We start from the raw sequence: 27606 nt of genomic DNA, 5'->3' as shown, positions 1-27606 counted from the left end.
AGATATTCGAATAAATTTTGATGATGCGAATTTTTGTTATGATTCATATTGTGTACTGAAAGTCCTTTGAACGAAATAAGGTACCTTCCATTGACCAACCCACTCAATCATCTCAAATGACATTAAGTTTAAATACTAATCATTACAGTGGCAATTAGCTATTGCTGGATTGGTCGAGAGGCTGGTGAGTTTCATTGCAACCTAGAGAGCAGCGGTTCAATTCTCTAGGCGTGTAAGCAGCTTTTGTAATCAAAACAATATAATTAAAATCAATGAGATAGACCATGATAGACCGGCAACCTAGCAATCTGACATGTGGTTGTCAGAGCAATCTGTCAATCGGATTTTTTTTTTCGGCGCGTAGAAGTTTCTTGACATTCTCTTAGAAGCTGAATAGCGTTCTCTTCAGCCACCTAAACGAACTTGAAAGTAGCTTTAAGAACTTAAATTTTGGGCTGATTAGCATTCTCTTCAGACACAAACGAGAGCTGATTAAGCTTCTATGGAACCTTTTTAAGGGAATTCTGGTTGCTTGGGTGGGCAATAGCAAAACTAAGTTCTAATAGGCATACTCAATACTAAGTTCGGCAGCCGAACTCGAGTTTATCCTTTTTTTCGAGGGTAGCTGATTTTCAGGGAATTAAAGGATGATTAATATTTGTTGTACCCGGATGTTGCTGTTCCGGTACATTGCATTGCAATTACAGAGCGGTGGAAAGTTTTGACATTCCCGGTCAAAGAAAACTTCCGGATATTACTTCCCACGGGAAGTAAACAACATCCGGAAGTTTCCGGACATTCCAAGCCGCTCACCATATGATGACAATGACGTACAGAATTTTACGCTGACACGGTGAACATGCATTTCATTATGAAGTTCCTTCATAATCTGCCGGTAATTGTTCCGGAGCGACATAATTTTGCGACGTGTTCGTTGGTTGCTGTTCCGGTTCGGACTGAACTCGCTAAGTGTTTTCAGTCCAACAAAGAGAGTTCAATTTTTAGTTCATAAGGTCGAACTCAGCTTTGATCCCTCGCCGAAGGAAAAAAAAGGGATCAATTTTGAGTTCGCAGTTCGAACTCCGTTTTGATCCATCGCAAGGAGGAAAAAAGGGTACTTAACTTTAAGTTCATAGAATCGAACTATGTTTTGAACCTCGGTCATACTTAATTTTGAGTTTAAAAAAAAGAGCGTGTAGCTGAATCAGTCAACTTGCTTCATTGAGTAACGACTCGACTATATAATTTCGACCAAAACATTGGTTCATTGAACAACTACCTGTTGACAGAAACCAGTTGAAACCGATTTTAACCAACGATTGAACGAAGCTATCATTCCTTTAAGGCACCTCATGTAAAGGAGTGAACAAATGAGGGAATGTTTGCCGTCCTGCCTGCTCAACAGCACCCAAAGCAGGCAAATCACGCGTGCTTCTCGTGTTCGTTCAGTTTTTCCATTTCAATTCTCATCAGTCGCTCAGTCACTTTCGTCAAGTGAAACTAATCGGTACTCTCGTTCGCTCTTTCTTTCGTTCCTCGAGAACGGTGACAGCGAAATATGACATCGGTCTAAGCTGCCACAAATTAGTAATTTTCTGGCATTTTATAGGAAAATTTAGAGCTCTACCAGTGATAAAGTGTGCGGTCAAGTAATCCGGCAACCGGTTATAGCAAAATTCGACGGAAGTGTACCTGATTTCCAGCGAAAAGCCCCCGAAAAGCGAATTTCCCTGTCCCCTGTTTCGATCAACGTGTCTGGGTAGACATCTCGAGCTAAGCCGATTTGCAATCATGGCTGGCAAAACCAATGAGGAGGTTGAGGTAAGTTCTCTTGGATTTTTACTGCAACACACTGGCCTATTTTCGCTTCAAGGTTGCTTCCTTTTTGCTGAGAATACAACAAAATCGCCACGAGTGCATAGCTGTGCTGATTTTTTTTACAAATGGGGAATCCTTTTATCAGTTTTTTTTGCATAATGTGTGTGTGTCTCTCTCTGTCTGGTGCAGTGCAACCACATTGGAGTTAAGCTGCCGAAAGGTGCTTTCAAAACCCGTGGTTTCACTTTTTGGTGGCTCGGGTATAGGGCTACCAGATTGTGGCTGGAAAGAAGTTTCTTTTTTTTTTGGGAAAGTAGCAATAACATGATAAAACCAAATAAGATAATTGAAATCTGGTTCATTATCTACTTTCAAAGTCGTTAAGAACAGTTGGAAGGTTTAAACTTTAAATATTTAGTGTTGTGTAAGTAAAAAGACAAAACTACTTTAAAAATTTTACACTATTCTGCAAAATTGTTTAATAGGCTTGATTTTGATTTGTTAATCCATCCAGAAAGCTAATGCGAATGCTTGAATTTTCTTAAACCTAAAGTAATTTTGTAGATATTTCAGAAGAAAAAAAACACATTTTCCATTTTGCTTATCTTGAAGATCTTACGCTCTCCATGCAACTTTGAAGTTGAAAAATCATCCTATGTTCATTGACTTTGTAATAAAGTAACAAGATAGAATCAAAGCAAACAATGAAATCATCATCAATCCTCAAACGTCATTCAAATTATGGCCTTTGGAACAGTGTGACGTATTTGAAAAAAAGTTCGGCTTCTCAGCAGAAAGCTATCACCAAAAAAATTCTTTACAAATTTCTATTTTGAACCCGCACCTCGGATCGCAAAACTTGAACCCTCACCTTGTCGAAGTTCGGAAACAGAAAAAAAATTCACCATCGAACCAGGAAAATTCGAAATTTCTGCACTGCCTTCCAAGGGATCCACATCGGTGGTGGCCGACTAAATTTCAAATTTTACCTTAAAAAGACTGGTTGTTGACGTTTCACGGAAATTCGCTGGACGATTGATTGGCGTAACGATGATGTTGAGTCGCAATCGCTTCCGGAAACAGCTGTACCCCAGCTATCAGGACTACGAAACTAGCCGGGCACCGGTTGACGAATACTACGGCGACACTCGTCTTTATTCGATCTATGATGTAGTTGACCTTCTCGAGACAACGTATTTAACTTATTATGAAAAGATATTAAAACCCTTTCCAATTTCTTCCCAAAACCAGCAACAACCGGAGAGCACCGAGCAAAATCATACCGACCAGGACGGCATCGTCGATCCGGAATGCCTCATCAAGCATCCGCTGCAATTCCAGTGGACGCTCTGGTATCAGGAACCGGATAAGAACAAGTCGTGGGGAGACAACCTGAACGAGGTAACCACCGTCGGTACCGTTGAAGACTTCTGGAGCTTATACAACCACATCAAGAGCCCGTCGGATCTGAAGACCGGGTGCGATTATTCGCTGTTCAAGCAGGGCATCCGCCCCATGTGGGAAGACGAGAAGAACTTCCGCGGCGGCCGGTGGGTGATCAACGTGCCCCGGCAGCAGCGCCACGAATTGGACAAATATTGGCTGGATACGGTAAGGCTCCGACCAACGGTTAAAGAATTGGTTATAAAACTCTAATGGACAACCTTCCGTTTTATTCGTTACAGATATTGTGTCTGATTGGCGAGGCTTTCGATAATCCTGAAGAAATTTGCGGTGCCGTCGTAAATGTTCGCCAGAAGATGGATAAAATTGGTAAGTGGTTGTTTGAACTTTCACAAAATGTAGCACATTCTCAGGTAACACTGATTGTTTTATAAGATTCTCTTATGCTAACTTCTTAAAAGTCACTGTTTTGGAAATACGGACTCTTAAGTTCAACAAATTTTCATTGTATGATATTGATGGCTGAAACTGTTCTAAAACTTATCGAATCTCTGTATAATAAAATTTTGTTCGTTTTTTTTTGTGCCCAGTGCCAATTTATGTTTAGAGAAACGTTGTTCACAGATTCTGTCACGTCATTCTGGTAACGATACTTTAGTAGAAATTGTTAATCACTTTTAACTCCACGTGGTTTAGTTATGTCTGGCTTAGGTAATGCTTTAGTTGTTTTTCTGTAATGATTCGTCTGTTTTGAAAAAAATACATCATGTTTCGCTCTCTGGGTTTCGCATAAGGAAGGCTTCAGCATAAAAACTAGAAATTAACTTTGCATCTGAGTGATGTTGTAGAAAAAGCAATGTTTTTACGTACATCAGATTTCTGCTTTCAAAAACTCGAATATTAAACAATCCTGTGAACGTGAACTTGGTGTAGACCATGGCCATATAAACGGGCATCCGGACTTGGCAAATCTCTCCTTCCTTTCTTTACGAGATCCACAGCAAAGATCATCTCTCATCCTCGAAACTTCATTCGTATACAATGGTGCTTTTTGAGGCGAAGTTTTCCTACCACGCCGAGAGGCCGTTCACGTGTCCGAACCTGTTGTGGTACTTCATGAAGCGCCTGACTGGTTTTCGCCAAGTTTTCGTTTGATTCAATCTCTTTCTTTTTCTGAGCTGTCCCACGGCTGTGATGGCCCGCATATTCATCCGCTTGTATGTCTAGGCTTCGTATCGAAAACTATGGGAATCCTCCCTCGCAATTTTTGTTCATTTCTGATCAACGGATCACATATGCATTCAAATGATTACTTAAAATTAAAATCAAAACATTTATGTCTAACTATGGGGTTCTCGAGGCTCCTATCACTTTTCTTTGGAAAACATCCCTCGAAACGTCGAAGTCAAAATGCTCCGAAAAACGGTTGAAGATCTCGTTGCATTGATGAGGGCGCTGTTAGCTCCGCAATTGTTCATTCGAATGGGAATGTACAATTGAAGATCCTGATTTCTAAATCCTCGGGGTCGTACACTAAACGGAATACCCTTCAGTAGCGTGGGCCATTCGATCTGCGATTTGAAAGAAGCACGTGTTGCTTTGTCTGCGGACTTGAAGAGTATCAATATCTATGAGGCGGCCAAGGGAGAAAATCGAGCAAAACTGATAAAGATAACTGGTTTATTCCTTGTGTTAGACTTAGCGATAAATGTGAGAAAAACGATAATTTCTCATCTGTTTCCGTTGACGATCAAGATAATTCGCTTCATTTTTTTCTCAGTCAGTCCACCAACGAATGAAAAAATCACATTTCTATATCCGAAGTTAACCGTCCGCATCGATGATTACAACAGTAGGATAAGCAAACTGATATAGGTAGTTAAATTTCAAAAATCTCGGGCTAAACGTCGAAAGCAAGGTTTCGTACGTTACTATTTATTTTTATTTTATTTACATAGATTTCCGTCTCACGACATAACTTGACGAACTTAATTACTAAAATTCACTTGGTCCATGGCGACCGTTCTCCAATTTCTCGGACACCCCACGTTCGCCAGATCACGCTCCACTTGGTCTAACCACCTCGCTCGTTGCGCCCCCGCTCGTCTTGTTCCTACCGGATTCGTAGCGAACACCTGTTTTGCAGGACAGTTGTCCGGCATTCTCGCAACATGTCCTGCCTAGCGTATCCGTCCAGCCTTCACCACCTTCTGAATACTGGGTTCGCCGAGTCGCACGAGCTCGTGGTTTATCCTTCGCCTCCACAGTCCGTTCTCCTGTACGCCGCCAAAGATGGTTCTTTAACACTCGTCGCTCGAATACTCCGAGTGTACGCAGGTCCTCCTCGAGCAATATCCATGTCTCGTATCCGTAGAGAACAACCGATCTAATGAGCGTCATATACAGGTTACACTTCGTGCGAGGGCTAAGTCTTCTCGACCGCAGTTGCTTGTGGAGTCCATAGTAGGCACGACTTCCGCTGATATATCGCCGCCGGATCTCACGGCTGGTGTCATTGTCAGCGGTCACCAGTGAGCCGAAATAGACAAAGTCTTCGGCTATCTCCAGCTCGTCGCCGTCGATCGTGACCTTGTTATTACTGGACAAGCGGGTTCGGTCTGTCTCGGATCCGTAGGCCAGCATGTACTTCGTCTTGGACGTATTAATCATCAATCCAATCCTTCCTGTTTCGCGTTTCAGTTTACGGTGGATCTCCTCCACAGCCACAGATTATCTGCCGACTATGTCAATGTCATCGGCAGAGCAGATAAGTTAACTGGATCTGTTGAAAATCGTGCCCCGCATTTCACCCACCGCTCGTCGAATAACACCTTCTAGCGCCACGTTGAACATCATGCAGGATAGACCATCTCGCCTTGTGAAAGCCCCCTGCGTGGTTCGAAAGAACTCAATGTAAATTATTTATTATTTATTTAAGTCTTTGACTGACGTTCCAGAGGTGAACCAGCCTGTGGCTGAAAACCTCTTAAATAAAGACAAAAAAAAAAAAAAAAGTCTTTGACTGCTGCCATACAGACCGAATATTAAAATTAACTTATGTTTAAATTAAAACTATGTTAAAACTAGGGAACGTTACGTATTGCACATTTAAACATTGATTTGGATACATTGAAGTCAAACAAGTGTGAAACATCGTTGAAGACTTGACAACATCGATTCAGCGGGTGGTTTTGTCCAAAAACTGTTCTGCTTCTAGGAAGCCAAAGGGTGGTTTGATTACGCAAACGGCGGGCTGGGGCGTGCAAACTCAAGCTTTGGAACAATTGTGGACAGTCTACAGCGTTTGTCAGGATATCGTATACAAACATTCGCTGCAAATATGTTCTTCTTTGGCCTAGAGACGGTATAGACAAAAGAGCACACCTTTGTGGGTAGGGTGGTAGCCTTACAGGGTCTCGCCATGGCAGTTGACGCAACGCGTAACGAAGAAATTTTCTCTGAATTCGTTCGATTCTTTCGATATGGAAAGAGTGATATGGTGCCCAAACTGGTGCCGCATACTCCAAGACACTTCGCACCAAAGAGCAGAACACTGTCTTGAGAGCGTCCTCAAAGCTCAAAGTATTTCGTCGCATGAATCCAAACAAAGCTAAGGGTTTAGCTGTTGTTGTTGCGATATGCTGATTAAACGAGAGTTTCTGATCAAAGGTTACACCAAGACCCCTAATTGTGACAACTCTTTCCAGCGGAGTGCCACCAAAAGCGTAATCGAAGACCAAAGAGTTTCTGGTTCGAAAAAAGCTGATGCACTTGCACTTATCAGCGTTTACTTCCATTCCATGTTTCCACACCATGCGAGAAGTCTGTTAATGTCTTCTTGGAGCGCAGCGCAGTCCACTCTTGAGTCAACGATCCGGTAGATTTTCAAATCATCTGCGAACAGTAGTTTTGGCGATTGAAGGACGGTTGCTAAGTCGTTTATGAAAATCACGAAAATAAGTGGTCCTAAGTGACTACCTTGCGGGACACCAGACGGCATAGTAAACATAGTGGAGTGAATTCCACGGATATTTACGAAGCCTTGACGATTAAGCAGGTAAGAGTGCAACCATTTGCTTACCCATTCAGGGAAACCATAGCGTTTTATTCTCTCCATCACGACCATATGAGGTACTTTGTCGAAGGCCTTGGCAAAGTCGACGTATATTGAGTCCACTTGCAGTTTTTTATCAGTTGCAGTATGCAGGTCACTGGCATAGCACATCAAGTTGGTCAACGTTGATCTCTTCCGGATAAACCCGTGCTGGACTTCGGCAAGTATCGGAGTAGCTGCTGAATAGAGCCTTTCGTACATCAAAACTTCAAGCACCTTTGAAAAACAGCAGAGGATTGAAATCGGCCGGTAGTTCTCCACACGATGCGCATTCCCAGACTTATAAATCGGCGATATAGAAGCAATTTTCCAATGGCTAGGAAAAACACCTTCTGAGATTGATCAGTTGAAAATTAAACAAAGCGGTGTTGCAAGAGATACAGCTAATCTCGAAACCAATGACGATGGAATGCCATCTGGACCTGGACCTTTCGATGGATCGAGCGAACTGAGTACGTTTAACACTTCCTGATCGGTAAATAGAGGTTGTGGGAGCCTGACATCATAGTACGGTAGAGTTTGAAAATAGGTATCAGCGCAATCAGGATTAGACGAGCTATAAACACTGCTGAAGAATTCTTAAAATAAATCAGCCGATTCCCTGATGCTACTCGAGATGCGTCCATGAAACGATACAGAAAATGGAATCGTATTTTTGAGGCGGCGGCTGTTCATAAATTTCCAAAAACTCGATGGATCTTGCTTTACGTTGCGTTCGATGTTTAAAATGTATCGTTTAAAGGCAGTGTTTCGCAGGGTTGAGTAGTGAACTTCTAAACCAGATAGGATAGCCTTGTTATAATCAGATTTATCCTTGAAGTAACGTTTCCGGGCTTTCCGAACTGAGTTGCGGCTTCTACGAAGTTCCGAGTTCCACCAAGGGAGCTTAAACGGCTTATGTCGGTTTGGTCGTCTAGGAGGGGTGCACTCACGAAGTATACCCCAAAGATGGTCATAGAATATGAAAAGAGCACTGTCGATATCCAGATTGGCAAAAGAAGAGATCCAATTTGTTTCTGCTAACGATTCTATCGCACGATCGGTATCACAGTGCATGAAATCTAATTCACAGGATACGGGGTGAACTGTTTCCATACTACATGCTCCGTAAGGATTGTCAATTAATAAAATTGAATGGTGATGATGTCGATCGGTGTTTAAAATGGCGTGTGATGGGTTTACAATTTCTGCAAGATCTGGTCTATTCAAGAATATTAAGCAGTGATTGAAATCCTCAACCATTTTCTCATCAGAGGCATTCAAAATACACACTTTAAGGCCTCGTATAGTAATACTTTAGACGATACATATACATTCATTCAAACCTCCCCCCATGAGGAGGATCTGCTCCGAGAGACACTATCCGTTCGCTGCTCAGAACGAACTCTCTCAACGTTCGGTCGCTACATGATGCATGAAGTAGACGAGGCACACATACTCATTTACGTTATTGAATTTGATGGACTCAAGCCGATAGCGGTCGTTAAGGAGAACATCTTCAACCTCGCCGCAAAGGTTGAGGCAACAACGACAACAACCGAACTTATTGCATTGCATAGGCCCGCAACGTATGGAGCAAGGAGGGGGGAGGAAAAGAAACGAAAAAACTAGCTGCCTGCGTGCGGTTGCTGTGCAATAATAGCAATAGCAGAAAAACCTCGGGTATTCGATCCAGGCACAAACGAGGACACTCGGGTTTGCTCTGCCTTTTGAATTCGGTTCCCTCAAGAATGTAACAGGAGATGAGTGAGAGCCATTCGTTTGGTTTTTTGGATTCGCTACCTCGAATGTATATTGCTTCTTGAAGGCGGGCCATGTGAGAGCGTATGCATTATCGGTTTTGTCGTTTTCGCTGCCTCAAAGCAACCTTTGCTTCCGAGTAAAGCGTTGAGCGTTCATGCTCAGCAAAATTCAATCACTGATATTAAGTCGAGAATTCTGCCATTAGCGTTAACGAGAGAGCACATCTGAGATAAACCAGATGCAATAGTGCACTCAATTACTGCCAGTTCCTGTTCAGTTGAGGCGTTTACCGGCAGAAAACTCGACAATTCACCCGAAATCCTCACACAACACTGCGTTCAATCCATCGTCGCCTTGATCAGTCTGATCAGCTTCCCGGAAAAGCCGGTTTCGTACGTAGGTGACGCGAGTTCGCTAATACAAGCTACAAGGTTTAGTTCCACTAGATATTAGTTTAACTTCGATTTCAACTTGCGTCCCGCCACCTACAAATCAAACCCTTTCACTTGACGGTTCCAAAAATGAAATCAGATTTCAATAAATTTCTACCGGTACTACCACTAGTAGCTTGTACTAGCGAACTCGCGACACCAATTTCCAAGTCAATCCCTTTCACTTGACGAGTCGCAAGATGCAATAAAAGACTGCCGCTTACGAGAAAAGCTGAAGACTGCACATTTGCTGCGGTTTAAAGGCAGGCAGTTACTGTCGCATCAATCAACGAAGAGGTTGAACTGGCATTGCAGGAAATTTATGTCGTGGTAGTTTATGGTGTAAAACAGTTTTAGGTCATCAGCATAACAAAGTTTGTTAGAGCAGTCGAGAAGTGAGAATACGTCGTTGAAATAAATTAGGAATATATTCGGTCCTAGATGGTTGCCTCAAGGCACACTGGAGGTTGGAAAAGGTGTCACCCGTTCGAAAAATAAATTTATGGTCAGTTAAGTAACTGCGGAAACAGCCAAGTAGAGTACCATCTCTTGTTTAACTCGTCTACTAAAGCTCCGTCCAGCCTCTTCTCAACTGCTATTCTGTCCTATGCTTCGCGACATTGGTTGTGGTTGGTTTGGATAAATGGTCGGGATTCGACCAGACCGAACTGAACGCCATCAGCATTTTTCCGAGTCACTCGAGTTTAATGTACAAATATGTTCAACTATAGACAAAATCAGTAGAACTTAATAATAAGAATCAATAGTTTAAAATCCAAGGAATTCATTCCAGTGAATTATTTTAGATTTTTCGGCTTCGCATAAGAACAACATGAGTTTTAAAATCTACAGTCCAAAAATTTTCTCATGGCGTTCAGTTCGGTCTGGTCGAAGGCAGGCCAAATATCAAGTCCGCTACCGAAGTCTTTTGCAAGCAGGGCCGGTGCGGTGGCTCGGTTCGAATAAGACTATATTTGATGCTGCCTCCGGAAGCCTGACCATTACTACTTGTGCCTCGGTTTTGAGTGGTTCCTTTTTCCAACCAGATCGAGATCTGGTCTTCTTCACTGGTTGACTAGTGCTGTTAACTTTACGACTTTTGTCGTGGGTAATCTCGTCTATATTTTTAATACGGGGCTCACCTCATGTCAGGACTATGTGGTTGATCTATAGGTGGGGACAACAAAAACAGTAGTATTAGTTCGTTGTATCCATACAGTTGTTTATGAACGACTGTGACGTAACACGAAGCCATCACGGAGTCCAGTATTAGGCGTCCAAATGTAGCCATAGAAACTTATTAGGAGGAATGTTTGGGACGCAAATAAGTTTGTTTATTATTGAGAACTCATAGTGTTGCCATACTGGGCAATAAAAAGCGTAAATAAAAGGGTGCTTTGATTGTGATTTTTTAAATAACATGGAACGTTGCATGTCGTCGATGAATGGCGACTTCAACGTCGAGACGCTCATGAACGTAGCAATCAAAACATTGAAAAAACTGATTCTCACACTCGTGCAAGAGTAGTCTTGTCCCACCCTATAGATAAATCACATGGATGTCAGGAGGCATGTTTTCTCGCCTAGAACATCCTGTGCTGACAAAATGAAGAATGAACCCTTTTTTGTTGAAGCTCGTTTCAACTCGAGAATCATCTCAAATAATCTAAATTCGTCAGAAGAGAGCTTTTGGGACCGAGGATGGTTCTTGTGAGAGTTTAACATTCTTATTCTTATTACCATTCTTATCCTCAACAACTCGTCGTGCATGATGTTCCACAAGACCTGGCCAAGTATCGGTTCTTGTGGTATTAATTGCGCTATCCGGCTCGAAGGACCATGTTCAGGATTACTTACTTGATCGACGAAACCTTTGTAAAATTTTGTTATAGAGCTCCATCCCACTTTTTAAATGTGGTTACTAGAGAGTTAAATGTGTACATGACACCTTTCAATCATAGCGGCTTTATTCCAGCTCATACTAAAATTCTTATCTTCTGTTACTTTACAGCCATTTGGACCTCCACTGTCATGAACCGGGACGCGATGTACTCGATAGGCCGCATCTTCAAGGAACGCATTGGACTTAAACTGCCGATCGTGTACCACGTGCATAAGGATACGATGGGCAAATCCGGTTCCAGCATTAAAGCTCTGTACACCATCTAGAAGAAAGAAAAACGAATCGAACTAATTTAAATCAAGAAGCAACATCCTCTTCACGGCAACCAACAGATATAAAAAAAACCGATGCGAGGGACGAGAGACGGAAGACGGCGGACAACAGAGAAAAAGGATCATATTTATTGTTTGGATTTGCGAACATTTTGCGACTCTTCCCTCTTTCCCTCTGATTGAACCTCTAAACATAAGCGTACGTTAAGCGAAAAACTGCCCTGCCTCCGGGAAGCAAAATCGAGTGAACGCGCGCCAGGTAGAAAATAGCGGAGAACGTGTGTTCCTTTCGTTTCGTTGTAGCAAGGCAAGTCCTATTTATATCAAACCCAAATTCATTACTACGGGAATCATCGATCAGCACGTCAGTAGAGTTTTGAAAAACTGATCGACAGAAGGTTCCTGGCTAAAGAAGTTTTATTTTTCCGGACATACCACGGAAGCAAATTCGATTTCTTACTTCTTAACTAGTGGAAGAGACTAGCAATGTCAACAACCAACGGCTTGGAAGCAGAACTGAAGAGGAAGGATTCAAGTTTTGATTGCTCCTTGATGCGTAAAACGAAAACATACGAAGCGATAATGGGCGTAGAAACCGTAGCAGCGAAAAAACAACCAACCAACAAATTTAAACAAGAAGTATATCTTGGAATTCTGGATTTGAACCTGGAGAAAAGAGTTTGAAAACATTGTTTAATAATTATTATAATGAATTATCGACTAATTTACGATTATAATAATTATGTATGATTAACTTCTTATTATAAAAACCATATTGATTTATTATATCATTTGCTATTTTCTAAAAATAACTCTATTTCATAGTACGATTAATTTTGAGAAACATCCCCGTGCTGATTCACAGGCTCAAAAGCTTATCGATCTTCCGTTTTAAGTCTTTGCGTCTGCTGTCCTCCAAAGCTTGCAGAAGTTGCACGATAAAATGATTCCAATCGCCAGCTTCGTTCTCAGCTTCGATAACAATGTCCAGGATTCGGGCCTTAACGTCTTTCGGGTGTCGTTCTTCAATGGAATACAGCGAGGCTACACTGTGTCCCAAATGACGCCCGAGTGTATTCCAATCACGTCCAATTTCTCTGACCAGCAGATCATGAATCGCTTGACAGAATTTTTCACTATTTTTGCTGGACGAACTTGAACTACTGGTACTTGATGGCACTCCAGCTGGTTTACTAAGCACGCGATTCGAGGGGATGAACTCGTTCAACTTTACACCATTTGTTTTCGTCTGATCTGGAAGGTTTTCATTTAACTTCACCGCCTCAATTTCACGCTCTAGAAGTGATCTCCTATCCCGGTATCGAAGATCTAAAAAAAGAGTAATTGAGAAATAGGTGAGTCAAACCTTAAAATCATACCTTACCTTCCAAATAAAAGCGCCTGATCATAGCCCGATTCGTTTGATGTATCAGTTTATACATTTCCAGGAATTTGTCAAAATCGACATCGTTCAAAATTGCACCTATTCGTTTGAACAGTTCAAACTTAATCATACTGAGTAAATTTCTGCCTTCAAGCAAGCGCCAAAGGTCTTCGGCATTCCCCACCTTCGAAATTCGGCGTACCGACCCAACTTCCGGTTTAAGATCATCTTTCAGTTTTCCAATCAGACTGTCTCGATCACAGATACCACTGGCAATCGTTTTCAAATTTAGATAATCTTTGCACAGTTGCTCATAAATGCTTCGATCCTTCAAACTGATGCTTGCGGCCATGCTACGATCCTTAAACTGGTAACCGTGTTATATCCGCCGTTTTTGTTATCACGAAAGCGAGAAAATCCTGTTAGAAAAACACAGCCAAGAAAACTCCCACAACCTGAAGCGTCACTAATGCGTCACTTTCTCAGTGTCAGACGGAAATAAACTAAATATGGTTCGCGTCTCGGATAGAAGTGGCTGCGGTTTAATGAAAATCATAAATTCCAACACTCAAAACAAATATCTATTTAATTAATCGTAAAATAACACCTAGAATAACGATTAAAACTGGATTCTTTTCATAGGTAAGAAATTTGAATTTTAACTTAAAATCTGGAAATGAAATCTGAAAATAGAATCAAAACTCCTCATCTCAAATCTGAAACTGATATTTAAATCTTTTATTATAATTAAAAATCTGGAACTGAATTTAAACCTGATTTTGAAATCTGAATCTGAAAACTGGAGTTCTGAATCTGAATTTCAAATCTGAATCTGAAATTTAAATGTGGATTTAAAAGCTGGGTACTGAAATCTGAATCTAAAATCTAAATCTGAAATCTATATTCGAAATCTGAATCCGAAATTTCAAACAGGAATCTGAACCCAACAACTGAAACTGAAATTTGTATCTGTATCAGAAATCTGAAACTGAAATCTGAATCTGGAATCCAATTCCGAAATCTGAATACGAAATCTGAATGTGTTATCGGAAACCGAAATCTGAATCTAAGATCTCAAACTGAAATCTGAATTTAAATCTGAATTTAAATACGAATCTGAAATATGAATCTGAAATCTTTTCTCAAATCTGAAGTTTGAAATCTGAGAACTGAATCTAAAATTTAAATTTGAAATCTGATTCTAGAATTTGATTGAATCCAAATCTGTAAAATCTGAACTCTGGATTCTGAGTTCTGAATCTGAAATCTGAGTCCTTAACCTGCATCTGAAAATTTTATTTATAATATGACTGTGAAATGTGTATTAATACGTGAAATCGGAAACTGAAATTTCCGACGATTTCTAAATTTTTAAGGTTTATCAGGCATAAAAGTAAATAAATTTGAAATCTGATTCATAAATCTGAATCTGAATCTAAATCTGAAATCTAAAATCTGAGTTCTGAGTCTGAAATCTGAGTCTTAAACCTGAATCGGGAATCAGAAATTTCATTTAAAGTTTGACTCTATAATTTGTTTCAATATGTGAAATCTGAATTTGAATTTTTTAAGACGTTTTCTAAATTTTTAAGGTATCTTATTCATAAAAGTAGATGATAACTTTTTTCAGTGTAAATTGGAGTTTCGTTAAAAAAAACTCGAAAACTCCACGAAACTGGCTGCGTACAGCGCTCGCGAAAGAGAACCACAAAGCGGAAAAGCGAAAATAAAAACAAAAATAAATCGCAGTCGCGTCAAATTTTCCCGTTTTCGTTGTTTTCGTTGCGCTCGCGTTTCAGAAACGAGAGAACCTTCGATGGGAGCGGAGGGTTTGTGTGCGTGAAAGTTACGCCGTCATCGCAATCGCTATTCAGTTCAGCAGGAGGACCTCCTTTTTTGCATCTCTTGCGCCGCGAATGCATAAAACCAAAATGGCATAAAAATATCGTCGGGCTAAAACGGAAAAATTTCCCCCGTGCCGTTACGGGTTTGACGCTTCCGAGTTCGCATAATTGTGCCGTGGGAATATCGTATACTGTGTTTGGGTGAGGATCTTGTACGGTGAAACGGTAGCTTCTAGCAAATAGAAAGGTAATCTTCCGAGCAAATAATATTCAGAGTGATAAGAGCTGCTGCCTGAAATGGTGATGGGCGAGTGTTTGGTTGGCTTCTGGATGGTGAAAAATATTTACGCTAAAGTCCACAGCTAATGGCGCTGGCAGACCGCCTCTGAGTGTAATGATTGTAAAAATTACAACCCCATACAGCTGGCAAACAGATCCGAGTGCGACTGTCGGTATAAAGATTTTATTTGCTGTAATAGGAAGCGTGGGATTCTCTTGGGGTAAAAAGAGTATTTTGTGAGATTTTCGGGAAACTGCAATCCGGAACAGATTTTTGTGTGGGGGGAGAATTAAGGTTGATGTCCTGAGGGAGCTTCCATGAAACGCACTGTTTATTTATTGGAACGTGAAAGCAACACTAAACCAAAAGGTAAGTTACAACTGTTTTATTTAAATTTTTGGATTTTTTAATGCAATTTTGTCGCTCTATCACTCATTAATTTTTTAAAACATTAGTAAATGAACTTTAAAAAAATGCAACAAATTTAAAAGTATTTTGTATTCTGTTAAACAAAATTCTGAATTTTTATAAAATATTTTTTTTTTATTTTTGATAAATTGAGGCTATTTAGGTATTTAAAATATTTATTCTGAATTCAAAAGGTAGAATTGTATTTCTCATTTTTAAATCGAATTTTAAACGTTTAAATTCACAATAGAAAAAAAATCATAATTGAAAATCATCGATTGAATTGAAATACAATAAGTCCGTGGGCATGGTAAGAGGCTCATTTATATCACTTTGATATAAATGGGTATGCCTTGTCGCGCAAGATCTTAAAGAATCGAATAGTGAGAGTATCACACCAGATCTTGCGAACACGAACGGATCACTGATAAACACCAGTGAAACGGAACCTACGTGTTGGCCCCACGGCTTTAAACAAACGTCTTACCAGTGTTCAATATGGTCCGATCAGTAATGATTGTTTGACCTGATATAATTTTTCATATAATTTGTTTAATAAAGTTTTATATTTCAGGTCCGGTATTCTGTAGATTCAGAGGTGTTCCCGTATCCTAGACTGTAATGGGTCACTAGTTAATAACTGTTCAATGTGTTACTAGGCAAGGTAAAGGTAGTAGTATTCGTCTCCCCAATGCTCTAGTAAGTGTGCATTTGCGGTTTATGAATTTCGAAGGCTTATTCTTAAATCAAGCATTTTACAAGAACTAGAGGCTCATTGGATCAGAATGCTTTTTGGACAGTTTCCTGTTAACAATAATTCTTTCTCGTTTCAACGCTTTTTGGTAGATTTGTCTATTGTTCGGTTAGACTTGAAATTCAATTAAGGTAGTCGAAGAAAGATGTTACGATTTTGAAAAACAATAATATAAAGGCAGTGCAGGAAGATCCGTGGGCATGGTAAGAGGCTCATTTATATCACTTTGATATAAATGGGTATGCCTTGTCGCGCAAGATCTTAAAGAATCAAATAGTGATAGTATCACACCAGATCTTGCGAACACGAACGGATCACTGATGAATACCAGTGAAACGGAACCTACGTGTTGGCCCCACGGCTTTATACAAACGTCTTACCAGTGTTCAATATGGTCCGATCAGTATTGATTGTTTGACCTGATATAATTTTTCATACAATTTGTTTAATAAAGTTTTATATTTCAGGTCCGGTATTCTGTAGGTTCAGATGTGTCCCCTAGGCTGTAAAGGTAGTAGTATTCGCCTCCCCAATGCTCTAGTAAGTGTGTATTTGCGGTTTATGAATTTCGAAGGCTTATTCTTAAATCAATCATTTTACAAGAACTAGAGGCTCATTGGATCAGAATGCTTTTTGGACAGTTTCCTGTTAACAATAATTCTTTCTCGTTTCAACGCTTTTTGGTAGATTTGTCTATTGTTCGGTTAGGCTTGAAATTCAATTAAGGTAGTCGAAGAAAGATGTTACGATTTTGAAAAACAATAATATAAAGGCAGTCCAGGAAGATAATATTGGGAATTAAAAATAGGAGTGTTATTTAATTCAACCGAAACAGATTGAGGAAAGTTGCTCTGAGAAGATGTTCAGAGTTAGCGATGAGGCTTTAGAGGAACAGCATTGTCATTAGTAGTATGGTCTTGTTTGGTTATTTATCAATTATTTTATTGTGTGTGTAACGTAGATTGTTTTACAATTGCTGCAGTAACACCTTTAAATGGAGATTCTGTTTTATGGTTTCCAAGTTGTTAATATAATTACAGAGTAGCCACGCATTTGTTCTGAATCTCTTAAGACTTACTCATTTGTAAATATTTTTATACGCCAATCTATGCTAATCTCAAGAGAATACTATCATGGGCTCAAAGTTTTTGAATCGAGTAAGGATAGGTGATAGGTAGGACCCAACATAACACTATTCACTGTGACAACAAACCTCAGCCCTACAAAGGCTACTATTTGTTGCTCACTTCACATGACACAATATTACTCACTGTGACAACAAAACTCAGCCCTACAAAGGCTACTATTTGTTGCTCACTTCACATGACACAATACTACTCACTGGACAACAAAATTCAAACATTGCGCACTTCAGATGACACAATACTACTCACTGTGACAACAAAACTCAGCCCTACAAAGGCTACTATTTGTTGCTCACTTCACATGACACAATATTACTCACCTTGACAACAAAACTCAGCCCTACAAAGGCTACTATTTGTTGCTCACTTCAGATGACACAAGACTACTTAATATCACGACGAATCCAGCAAACAAACCAAACCAAAGCTACTATTTGTTGCTCACTTCACATGACACAGTGTTACACATTTCCACATCATACAACCGATATAAAATACCCTCGCTCGTAATACGGCTCATTGGCAAGCCCAGTCCTGGTTCGCCAGGGTTTGACTTGTCAGAGAGCAACCGGAGTTTAAGTGGGACACATTCCTAATTCGCCCGGTGTATTGCGGTCTCCTCCCAATCCTACCCATTTCATTTACCTAGCTTTCCCCCGCGGTGAGTAATTTTGGCCTCAAAAGGGCCGTGTGATTTCTCATAAAGCTGCCGCTTGAAAAAAAAAAAAAAAAAAAAATAATAATAATAATATAAAGGCAGTGCAGGAAGATATTATTGGGAATTAAAAATAGGAGTGTTATTTCTTTCAACCGAAACAGATTGAGGGAAGTTGCTCTGAGAAGATGTTCAGAGTTAGCGATGAGGCTTTAGAGAAACAGCATTGTCATTAGTAGTATGGTCTTGTTTGGTCATTTATCAAATATTCTATTGTTCGTTTGACGTAGATTTTTTTACAATTGCTGCAGTTATATACCTTTTAATGGAGATTCTGTTTTATGGTATCCAAGTTGTAAATATTATGACAGAGTAGCCACGCATTTGTTTTGAATCTCTAAAGACTTACTCATTTTTATACGCCAATCTATGCTAATCTCAAGAGAAAACTATCATGGGCTCAAAGTTTTTGAATCGAGTAAGGTTAGGTGACAGGTAGGGCCCAACATAACACTATTCACTGTGACAACAAACCTCAGCCCTACAAAGGCTACTATTTGTTGCTCACTTCACATGACACAATATTACTCACCGTGACAACAAAACTCAGCCCTACAAAGGCTACTATTTGTTGCTCACTTCACACGATACAATACTTTTCATTGTGACAACAAACCTCAGCCCTACAAAGGCTACTATTTGTTGCTCACTTAACATGACACAATCGACACAATACTACTCAGTGTGACAACAAAATTCAAACATTGCTCACTTCACATGACACAATATTACTCACTGTGACAACAAAACTCAGCCCTACAAAGGCTACTATTTGTTGCTCACTTCACATGACACAATATTACTCACTGTGAAAACAAAACTCAGCCCTACAAAGGCTACAATTTGTTGCTCACTTCACATGACACAAAACTACTCACTGTGACAACAAAATTCAAACATTGCTCACTACACATGGCACAATATTACTCACTGTGACAACAAAACTCAGCCCTACAAAGGCTACTATTTGTTGCTCACTTCAGATGACACAAGACTACTTAATATCACGACGAATCCAGCAAACAAACCAAACCAAAGCTACTATTTGTTGCTCACTTCACATGACACAGTGTTACACATTTCCACATCATACAACCGATATAAAATACCCTCGCTCGTAATACGGCTCATTGGCAAGCCCAGTCCTGGTTCGCCAGGGTTTGACTTGTCAGAGAGCAACCGGAGTTTAAGTGGGACACATTCCTAATTCGCCCGGTGTATTGCGGTCTCCTCCAAATCCTACCCATTTCATTTACCCAGCTTTCCCCCGCGGTGAGAAGTTTTGGCCTCAAAAGGGCCGTGTGATTTCTCATAAAGCTGCCGCATAAAAAAAAAAAAAATCATCGATTGAATTGAAATACAATAAGTGTTTAAAATAATGCCAAGAATTTATTCTAATTCGGATTACCACGATCCGTATTGAAGCTATTGAAAATTTAATTAAAATTATTATCAAGAATTGAATAAGAATCTAAAAAATTGAACCAAAATTTAATACTTATTTGAATTCAGGATCATGAACTCCATAGTTTATGATTCTTCATTGATTAATTTTTCTTTCTAATTTGTGTTGTTTGTGAGCCTACTTGTTTGAATAATTCTACTGAATCAAAGCAATCGAAAGATTCCCTTTAATTCAACCACGGTACAAGAAAACAACCTGATGAACAATTTTCCTCCAATTCCCTTGGTCCATGGCAACTGTTCTCCAATACCTCGGGCATCCACATTCGCCAGTTCACACTCCACTTGGTCTTACCACCTCGCTCGTTGTCCCCCTGTTCGTCTCGTTTCTACCGGATTCGCAGCGAACACCTGTTTTGCAGGCAGTCGTCCGGCATTCTCGCAACATGTTCTGCCCAGCATATCCGGCCAGCCTTCACCATCTTCTGGATACTGGGTTCGCCGTAGAGTCGCGCGAGCTCGTGGTTCATTCTGCGCCTCCATACTCCGTTCTTAACACTCGTCTCTCGAGTATTCCGAGTGTGCGCAGGTCCTCCTCGAGCAATATCTCTGTCTCAAACCCGTAGAGAACAATCGGTCTAATGAGTGTCATGTACAGGTTAAAGGGTGATACGGTCAAAATTTGGTCAAGGGAAAACGCGTGTAAATCGGTGGAATCGTTTATTTAAAAAATCAAATTAAATTTCTTTTTCAAGTTTAATTAGTATAAAATTCAGGAAAAATATTCAGTTAGGCTTCCGCTTTTCCAAATCCGAATTGGCGGGCCTTACGCTTAACCCCTGCCATCAGATTTTGTACAGCCACCTTGTCCACCTTCTTCGCCGCAGAATGCCAGTTTGCCTTGAACTGCTGCTCGTCCTTAGCAGTTTTTTTGGTCTTCTTTAGGTTCCGCTTTACAATAGCCCAGTATTTCTCAATTGGGCGGAGCTCTGGCGTATTGGGAGGGTTCTTGTCCTTGGGAACCACCTGCACGTTGTTTGCGGCGTACCACTCCATGGCCTTTTTACCGTAATGGCAAGATGCCAAATCCGGCCAAAACAGTACGGAACAACCGTGTTTCTTCAGGAAAGGCAGCAGACGTTCATTCAAACACTCTTTCACGTAAATTTCTTGGTTGACAGTCCCGGAACCTATGAAAATGCTGCTTTTCAAGCCACAGGTACAGATGACTTGCCAAACCAGATATATCTCTTCGAGAGCTTTGAAAGTTTCATGTGCTTGAAAATATTTGCTACCTTTCCCCTTCCTTTCGCCGTACAAAACTCCTGTCCCGGAAGCTGCTTGTAGTCGGCTTTGACGTAGGTTTCGTCGTCCATTACCACGCAGTCAAACTTCGTCAGCATCGTCGTGTACAGCCTCCGGGATCGCGCTCGTATTTTGTTTATCATCGCGATTTGGAGTCACTACCTTCTTGTGAATCGATTGTCCGGCTCTTTTTTTGGCTCGATGCACGGTTGTAGACGATACACCCAGCTTATTTGCGGCATCTCAGGGAGAGAGAGGTTAGGGTTTTGCTTGAAACTACCGGCAACTCCCTTTGTCGTTTCAGAGGCTTCCGGTTTTCGATTTCCCCCCCCGATCCAGACTTCCTGGCTGTCGACAAACGTTCTCCAAACACTTTAATTACATTTGTAACGGATGATTTGGCATTTTGCGCGAGAAAAATGCTCTTCTTCCTTGGACGGCATTTTGACAATTGAAGAGTGAATTCCAAAATCAAAATAGGAGCAACATTCTACACACACACACACACACACACACACACACACACACACACACACACACACACACACACACACACACGCACACACACACACACACACACACACACACACACACACACACACACACACACACACACACACACACACACACACACACACACACACACACACACACACACACACACACACACACACACACACACACACACACACACACACACACACACACACACACACACACACACACACACACACACACACACACACACACACACACACACACCTTCAAAATGAGGGGTGTAAGGTTTTTTGAATGCAAAATTGAAAGAAATACGTCAAGTTGATTTTGACCAAATTTTGACCGTATCACTCTTTATATTTCGTGCGAGGGCTAAGTCTTCTCGACCGCAGTTGCTTGTGGAGTCATAGTAGGCACGACTTCCGCTGATAATTCGCCTGCGGAGGCAAAGTCTTCGACTATCTCCAGCTCGTCGCCGTCGATCGTGACCTTGTTCGGCTGGTTCGGGTTCGGTCGGTCTCGGATCCGCAGGCCAGCATGTACTTCGTCTTGGACGTGTTAATCATCAACCCAATCCTTCCTGCTTCGCGTTTCAGTTTGCGGTAGATCTCCTCCACCGCCGCAGATGATCTGCCGACTCTATCAATGTCATCGGCAAAGGAGATAAGTTGACTGGATCTGTTGAAAATCGTGCCCCGCATTTCGCCCACCGCTCGTCGAATAACACCCTCTAGCGCCACGTTGAACATCATGCAGGATCAGGGATGCCAACTGTTTTTCAGAAAAGTCTGGAAGATTTTGAAAAAAATGTCTGGAAAAGTCTGGATGGCTATCTTTGTAGGTGATGACCTTTTTTTGCCTTTCTAACAGAAAGGTTTGGTTATCGGTCGATTTGAGAGATCATTAATTATGGGTCTTAGACATACCTTTATAGGTACCTATCGACTCAGCTCGACGAGTTCTGTTGATGTCCGTGGATTTGTATGTGCCATTTTAAAAATGTCAAGAACGTTTTTGCGAAACTGGGCTGCACAATTAAAATGATTTTAGTCTCAAAAGAATGCATTTTTTTTTCTACACAACCCTTTCAAAAACGGGAAAAAAACAAAATAGTTGAAACCGTTTTCTTTACCAAATACATATCATACTTATTATGGCATAAAAAAAAGTTGCTAGTGGCGCCTCGAAGCAGCAGCACCAGCAATCATTTATAAATTGGAGATAATCAAAATAAAAAAATAATATTTTTATTAACTCGAGAATTGAACCAAAACCCTTCAGATCCAAAGTTGCAAGCGCTATCCAATAAACCATCGGCACGCTTGATTGAAAGCGGCTCAAACTCAAATAGGTAAAAGGCATTACTAAGACGCACCGTGGTCTGGGCAGTTTCTCAGTCTGCTGGGGCAAATACGGCAACAGTGTTTATATCTTACACTTCTTGCTTTTCAATGCAGCAAATGGCGGATGGGCGTTTCCTTCAGAGTCCGCCATGCCTATAGACATTATAATTTCATTTATGAAATTATAGTGTCTAAAGCCATGCCGGGTGTCAACAAAATGCAGAGCCGTACAGGAAACTGCGTTGGGGGGGAATTTATATGAAGATCTTATGACCCTCGTTTTTTTTTACTCGTGTTGAAGAATGAATTTATGTTTTTTTTTTCATTTCTACATACTCATACATAATTTAGATTCAATTTCAGATGCAGAATTCAGATTCAGTTTTCAAATTCAGGATACAGGTTTAGGAATCAGAATTCAGGATTCAAAATTCAGAATTCAAAATTCAGATTCAGAACTCATATTCAGATTCAGAATTTAGATTCAGAATTCAGATTCAGAATTCAGATTAAGAATTCAGATTCAGAATTCAGATTCAGAATTCAGATTCAGAATTCAGATTCAGAATTCAGATTCAGAATTCAGATTCAGAATTCAGATTCAGAATTCAGATTCAGAATTCAGATTCAGAATTCAGATTCAGAATTCAGATTCAGAATTCAGATTCAGAATTCAGATTCAGAATTCAGATTCAGAATTCAGATTCAGAATTCAGATTCAGAATTCAGATTCAGAATTCAGATTCAGAATTCAGATTCAGAATTCAGATTCAGAATTCAGATTCAGAATTCAGATTCAGAATTCAGATTCAGAATTCAGATTCAGAATTCAGATTCAGAATTCAGATTCAGAATTCAGATTCAGAATTCAGATTCAGAATTCAGATTCAGAATTCAGATTCAGAATTCAGATTCAGAATTCAGATTCAGAATTCAGAATCAGAATTCAGATTCAGAATTCAGATTCAGAATTCAGAATCAGAATTCAGAATCAGAATTCAGATTCAGAATTCAGATTCAGAATTCAGATTCAGAATTTTTGTAAATTTATTTTCGGCATATCGGTGAAAAATTTAGATTCATGGAGAAAGAATATCAGAATTAAAAATTGATGAAGCTGGATGTTGCGAGGTAAAGTATGGTGTACGTTAATAAATTTTCCTTGCAAAAATGTTCTTTCGCTCTTTTCATCATCCGTAAAATTTCTCCTCACTTTATCAATTTTCAATTCTGGAATTGTTTCTCCAAGAATACCAATTTGCACAGTTTTTGATAAATTTGCGATGACTTAAAGATCATTACGCATGAAAACACGATTTTGTTTTGTGAAAACTTTTTTTCACAATTTTTCTGAAATTAAGTTTGCTGCATACTTTTAGGGGTAAAACCATACTATTAAAAGTTGTAAAATCCGAAATCATAAAAAAAAATTGGATGAAAGAAATTTCAATGTTGAAAACCGTGTGATGCAAAACAATCAAAATGAGATTTACAAGATTAAGAATTCAGATTCAGAATTCAGATTCAGAATTCAGAATTCAGATTCAGAATTCAGATTCAGAATTCAGATTCAGAATTCAGATTCAGAATTCAGATTCAGAATTCAGATTCAGAATTCAGATTCAGAATTCAGATTCAGAATTCAGATTCAGAATTCAGATTCAGAATTCAGATTCAGAATTCAGATTCAGAATTCAGATTCAGAATTCAGATTCAGAATTCAGATTCAGAATTCAGATTCAGAATTCCGATTCAGAATTCAGATTCAGAATTCAGATTCAGAATTCAGATTCAGAATTCAGATTCAGAATTCAGATTCAGAATTCAGATTCAGAATTCAGATTCAGAATTCAGATTCAGAATTTAGATTCAGAATTCAGATTCAGAATTCAGATTCAGAATTCAGATTCAGAATTCAGATTCAGAATTCAGAATTCAGATTCAGAATTCAGATTCAGAATTCAGATTCAGAACTCAGATTCAGAATTCAGATTCAGAATTCAGATTCAGAATTCAGATTCAGAATACAGATTTAGAATTCAAATTCAGAGTTCAGATTCAGAATTCAGATTGAGAATTCAGATTTAGAATTCTGATTAAGAATTTGGATTAAAGATCAACCTGGAATTTGAAATTGGAACTTATATTCAAATATTAGACTAAGTGTTGTAACTCAAAATTCAAACTTTAGAATCAGAATAAGATTTCAGATTTAGTTTACAGAATGAGATTAATCATTTAATAGTCATATTACTTTCCCCTCCTTTTGTGGGAATTTTTCCTCTATGCATGGTTGAGCTCTAAAAAAGGTATCATGCTAGGGCACGCGTCACGGCTATCCATCAATATTGTAGTTGGTTTTACTTATTCAGTAAAAAAAAGCATAAAAAAACAGTAAGATTCGAACCGTGACCAGCAACGTGAAAGTTCTGGTTGCTACCACGGCACCATTTCAGCGTGTTATAAATCTTGGAAATTCTACTGTTTAAATACCATTCTTTCCATACATAAAATGAGCTCCTTACATACCAGTTCGCTTTTCCCCAAAAAAACGTATCAGGCATCATTTTTTTATATTGAGATTGGAATTTTTCGTGTTTGAATATCTGAAATCATACTTATATGATTCAGAGGGAAGGAATCTATCATGTATATTCTATATTATTTTATATATTTCCAAATATAATTTAAACTCTGTTAGAAAGGCTCCAATCCACTGTTAAGTGTATTAAATTGGGTTTTTTTTTTGGTCGTCAAATCGTCATTGTAGTAGTCTAGGGATCCATACTCATTCCTTGAAAATAATCAATGTCTGAGTTTATGTGAACGAAAGCTTGAACAACCGAAAGCTTAGACCCATTTAGCTGTCAAAATAACTTCTGTATTCTGCTTCACAGTAAATTCAGTCTTGCCGTTATGAGGTTTAAAAGAATTTTTTTTATTAAAACGTTGGGCTTATAGAAATTTCCTGGACAAATCTGGATAATTTATGAAAAGTCTGGACCAGACAACATGAGGTCTGTATTTCTGGATGACACATGAAAATCAGGAAGATTCCAGAAAAATCTGGAAGGTTGGCAACGCTGTGCAGGATAGACCATCACCTTGTCGAAGCTCTCTGCGCGATTCGAATGAACTCGACAATTCTCCCGAAATCCGCACACAGCACTGCGTTCCATCCATCGTCGCCTTGATCAGTCTGATCAGCTTCCCGGAAAAGCCGTTCTCGTCCATGATTTCCCATAGCTCGCCACGGCCGATCGTGTCGTATGCGGCTTTGAAGTCGATGAATAGATGGTGCGTAGGGCCTTAATGTGAATGTTCGTCGTTGACCGTCCTTCCATGAAGCCGGTCTGATGACTTCCCACGAATCTGTTTGCTTGTGGCGTTAGGCGGCGAAGTAGGATTCGGGACAACACTTTGTAGGCGGCATTGAGGACAGTGATCGCTCGGTAGTTCTCACAGTCCAATTTGTCGCCCTTCTGGTAGATGGGGCATATTACCCCCTCCTTCCACTCCTCCGGAAGCTGTTCTATGTCCCAGATCCGGACTATCAATCAGTGTAGGCAATCGGCCAACTTGCCCGGGCCAATTTTGATGAGTTCAGCTGCGATGCCATCCTTCCCAGCCGACTTGTTTCTATTCAGCTGGCTAATGGCTTCCTTAACCTCACTCATCATTGGGAGTGGCTCCTCTACGTCGTTGGCTACGCCGGCGATGTACCTTCCCCACCGTCTTGATCTCCTGCATGGGCGCCGTTCAGGTTTTCATCGAACTGCTGCTTCCACCTTTTGATCACCTCACGATTGTCCGTCAGGATGCCTCCGTCCTTATCCCGGCACATTTCGGCTTGCGGCACGAAGCCTTTGCGGGATGCGTTGAGTTTCTGATAGAACTTTCGTGTTTCTTGGGAACGATGCAGCTGCTCCAGCTCCTCGAGCTCCTCCTCCTCCAGGCGGCGCTTTTTCTCCTGGAAAATTCGGACTCGCTGCCTCTTCCGTTGTCGGTGATTTTCCACATTTCGACGGGTGCCTCTTTGCACTACTGCCGCCCGCGCGGCATTCTCTTCGTCCATCACCCTCCTACACTCCTCGTCGAACCAGTCGTTCCGTCGAGTTCGCTCCACATAACCAATGACGTTCTCCGCAGTACTGTTGATGGCTGTCCTAATGGTATCCCAACAGTCCTCGAGAGGGGCTTCGTCAAGCCCGCCCTCTGCCGGCAGTGCTGCTTCGACCGATTGCGCGTAGTCTGCCGCGACCTCAGGTTGCTTCAGTCATGCGATATTTAACCAAGGCGGGCACCGGTTTCGTGTGTTGTTCACTACAGAGAGTTTTGGGCGCATCTTCACCATTACCAGAAAATGATCTGACTCGATGTTGGCGCCTCGACAGGATCTGACGTCGATGATGTCCGAGAAGTGCCGGCTGTCAATCAAAACGTGGTCGATCTGTGATTGCGTTTAGTACGGTGATCTCCAGGTGTACTTGTGTGGGAGGCAGTGCTGGAAAAAGGTACTACGTACGGGGCGAAATCAATAAGTCTGAGACCGTTTTCGTTGGTCAGCTGGTGCGCACTGAACCTTCCAATTGTCGGTTTAAATTCCTCCTCCTGGCCGACCTGAGCATTAAAACCCCGATGACGATCTTGATATCATGTTTTGGGCAACGGTCGTATTCACGCTCCAGCTGCGCGTAAAATTCGTCTTTGTCGTCACCGGTACTTCCAAGGTGAGGGCTGTGCACGTTGATGATGCTGATGTTGAAGAAACGGCCCTTGATTCTCAACCGGCACATTCGTGAGTTGATCGGCCACCACCAGATCACGCGTTTTTGCATCTT

The 27606-nt window shown here is 40.6% G+C and overlaps 3 protein-coding genes across 5 annotated transcripts in view; 2 read left to right on the top strand and 1 right to left on the bottom strand.

Moving 5' to 3' along the window:
- The first annotated feature begins 1481 nt into the window (after nt 1-1481).
- On the top strand, nt 1482-12497 carry LOC129755377 (eukaryotic translation initiation factor 4E-like). Of its 2 annotated transcripts, none has more exons than XM_055751827.1 (4): nt 1482-1821; nt 3070-3429; nt 3504-3591; nt 11522-12497. In XM_055751827.1, the coding sequence occupies exons 1-4, from the start codon at nt 1792-1794 to the stop codon at nt 11677-11679; spliced, it is 636 nt and encodes a 211-aa protein (XP_055607802.1). In that variant the 5' UTR covers nt 1482-1791; the 3' UTR covers nt 11680-12497. The 2 variants fall into 2 exon arrangements, with proteins under 2 accessions (XP_055607802.1, XP_055607801.1); XM_055751826.1 differs by lacking the exon at nt 1482-1821 and adding an exon at nt 2563-2988.
- On the bottom strand, nt 12436-13530 carry LOC129755376 (fas-associated death domain protein). The gene is made up of 2 exons (XM_055751825.1): nt 13070-13530; nt 12436-13014 (listed from the first exon to the last, which is right to left on the bottom strand). Exons 1-2 carry the CDS (start codon nt 13419-13421, stop codon nt 12545-12547), a joined length of 822 nt encoding a protein of 273 aa, XP_055607800.1. The 5' UTR covers nt 13422-13530; the 3' UTR covers nt 12436-12544.
- A 1348-nt stretch (nt 13531-14878) lies between these two features.
- Nucleotides 14879-27606, top strand: part of LOC129751681 (uncharacterized) — a 113404-nt gene continuing 100676 nt past the window's right edge. For both annotated transcript variants that reach the window (XM_055747338.1, XM_055747337.1), the window contains exon 1: nt 14879-15160. The gene's annotated coding sequence lies outside the window, so the exon portion shown is untranslated. The remainder of the gene's footprint in view (nt 15161-27606) is intronic.

This window comes from Uranotaenia lowii, chromosome 3 (genome assembly GCF_029784155.1).
Source record: "Uranotaenia lowii strain MFRU-FL chromosome 3, ASM2978415v1, whole genome shotgun sequence".
In the NCBI taxonomy this organism is placed as follows: domain Eukaryota; kingdom Metazoa; phylum Arthropoda; class Insecta; order Diptera; family Culicidae; genus Uranotaenia; species Uranotaenia lowii.
This window is presented reverse-complemented; position numbering and strand designations above follow the sequence as displayed.

Coding starts and splice junctions, on each gene's coding strand:
- LOC129755377 (XM_055751826.1), top strand. CDS start 2,869: ATGATGTTGAGTCGCAATCGCTTCCGGAAACAGCTGTACCCCAGCTAT. Junction 2,989..3,069: donor GTCTTTATTCGATCTATGAT/GTAGTTGACCTT, acceptor TCCCAAAACCAG/CAACAACCGGAGAGCACCGA. Junction 3,592..11,521: donor CCAGAAGATGGATAAAATTG/GTAAGTGGTTGT, acceptor GTTACTTTACAG/CCATTTGGACCTCCACTGTC.
- LOC129755376 (XM_055751825.1), bottom strand. CDS start 13,421: ATGGCCGCAAGCATCAGTTTGAAGGATCGAAGCATTTATGAGCAACTG. Junction 13,015..13,069: donor CAGGCGCTTTTATTTGGAAG/GTAAGGTATGAT, acceptor CTCTTTTTTTAG/ATCTTCGATACCGGGATAGG.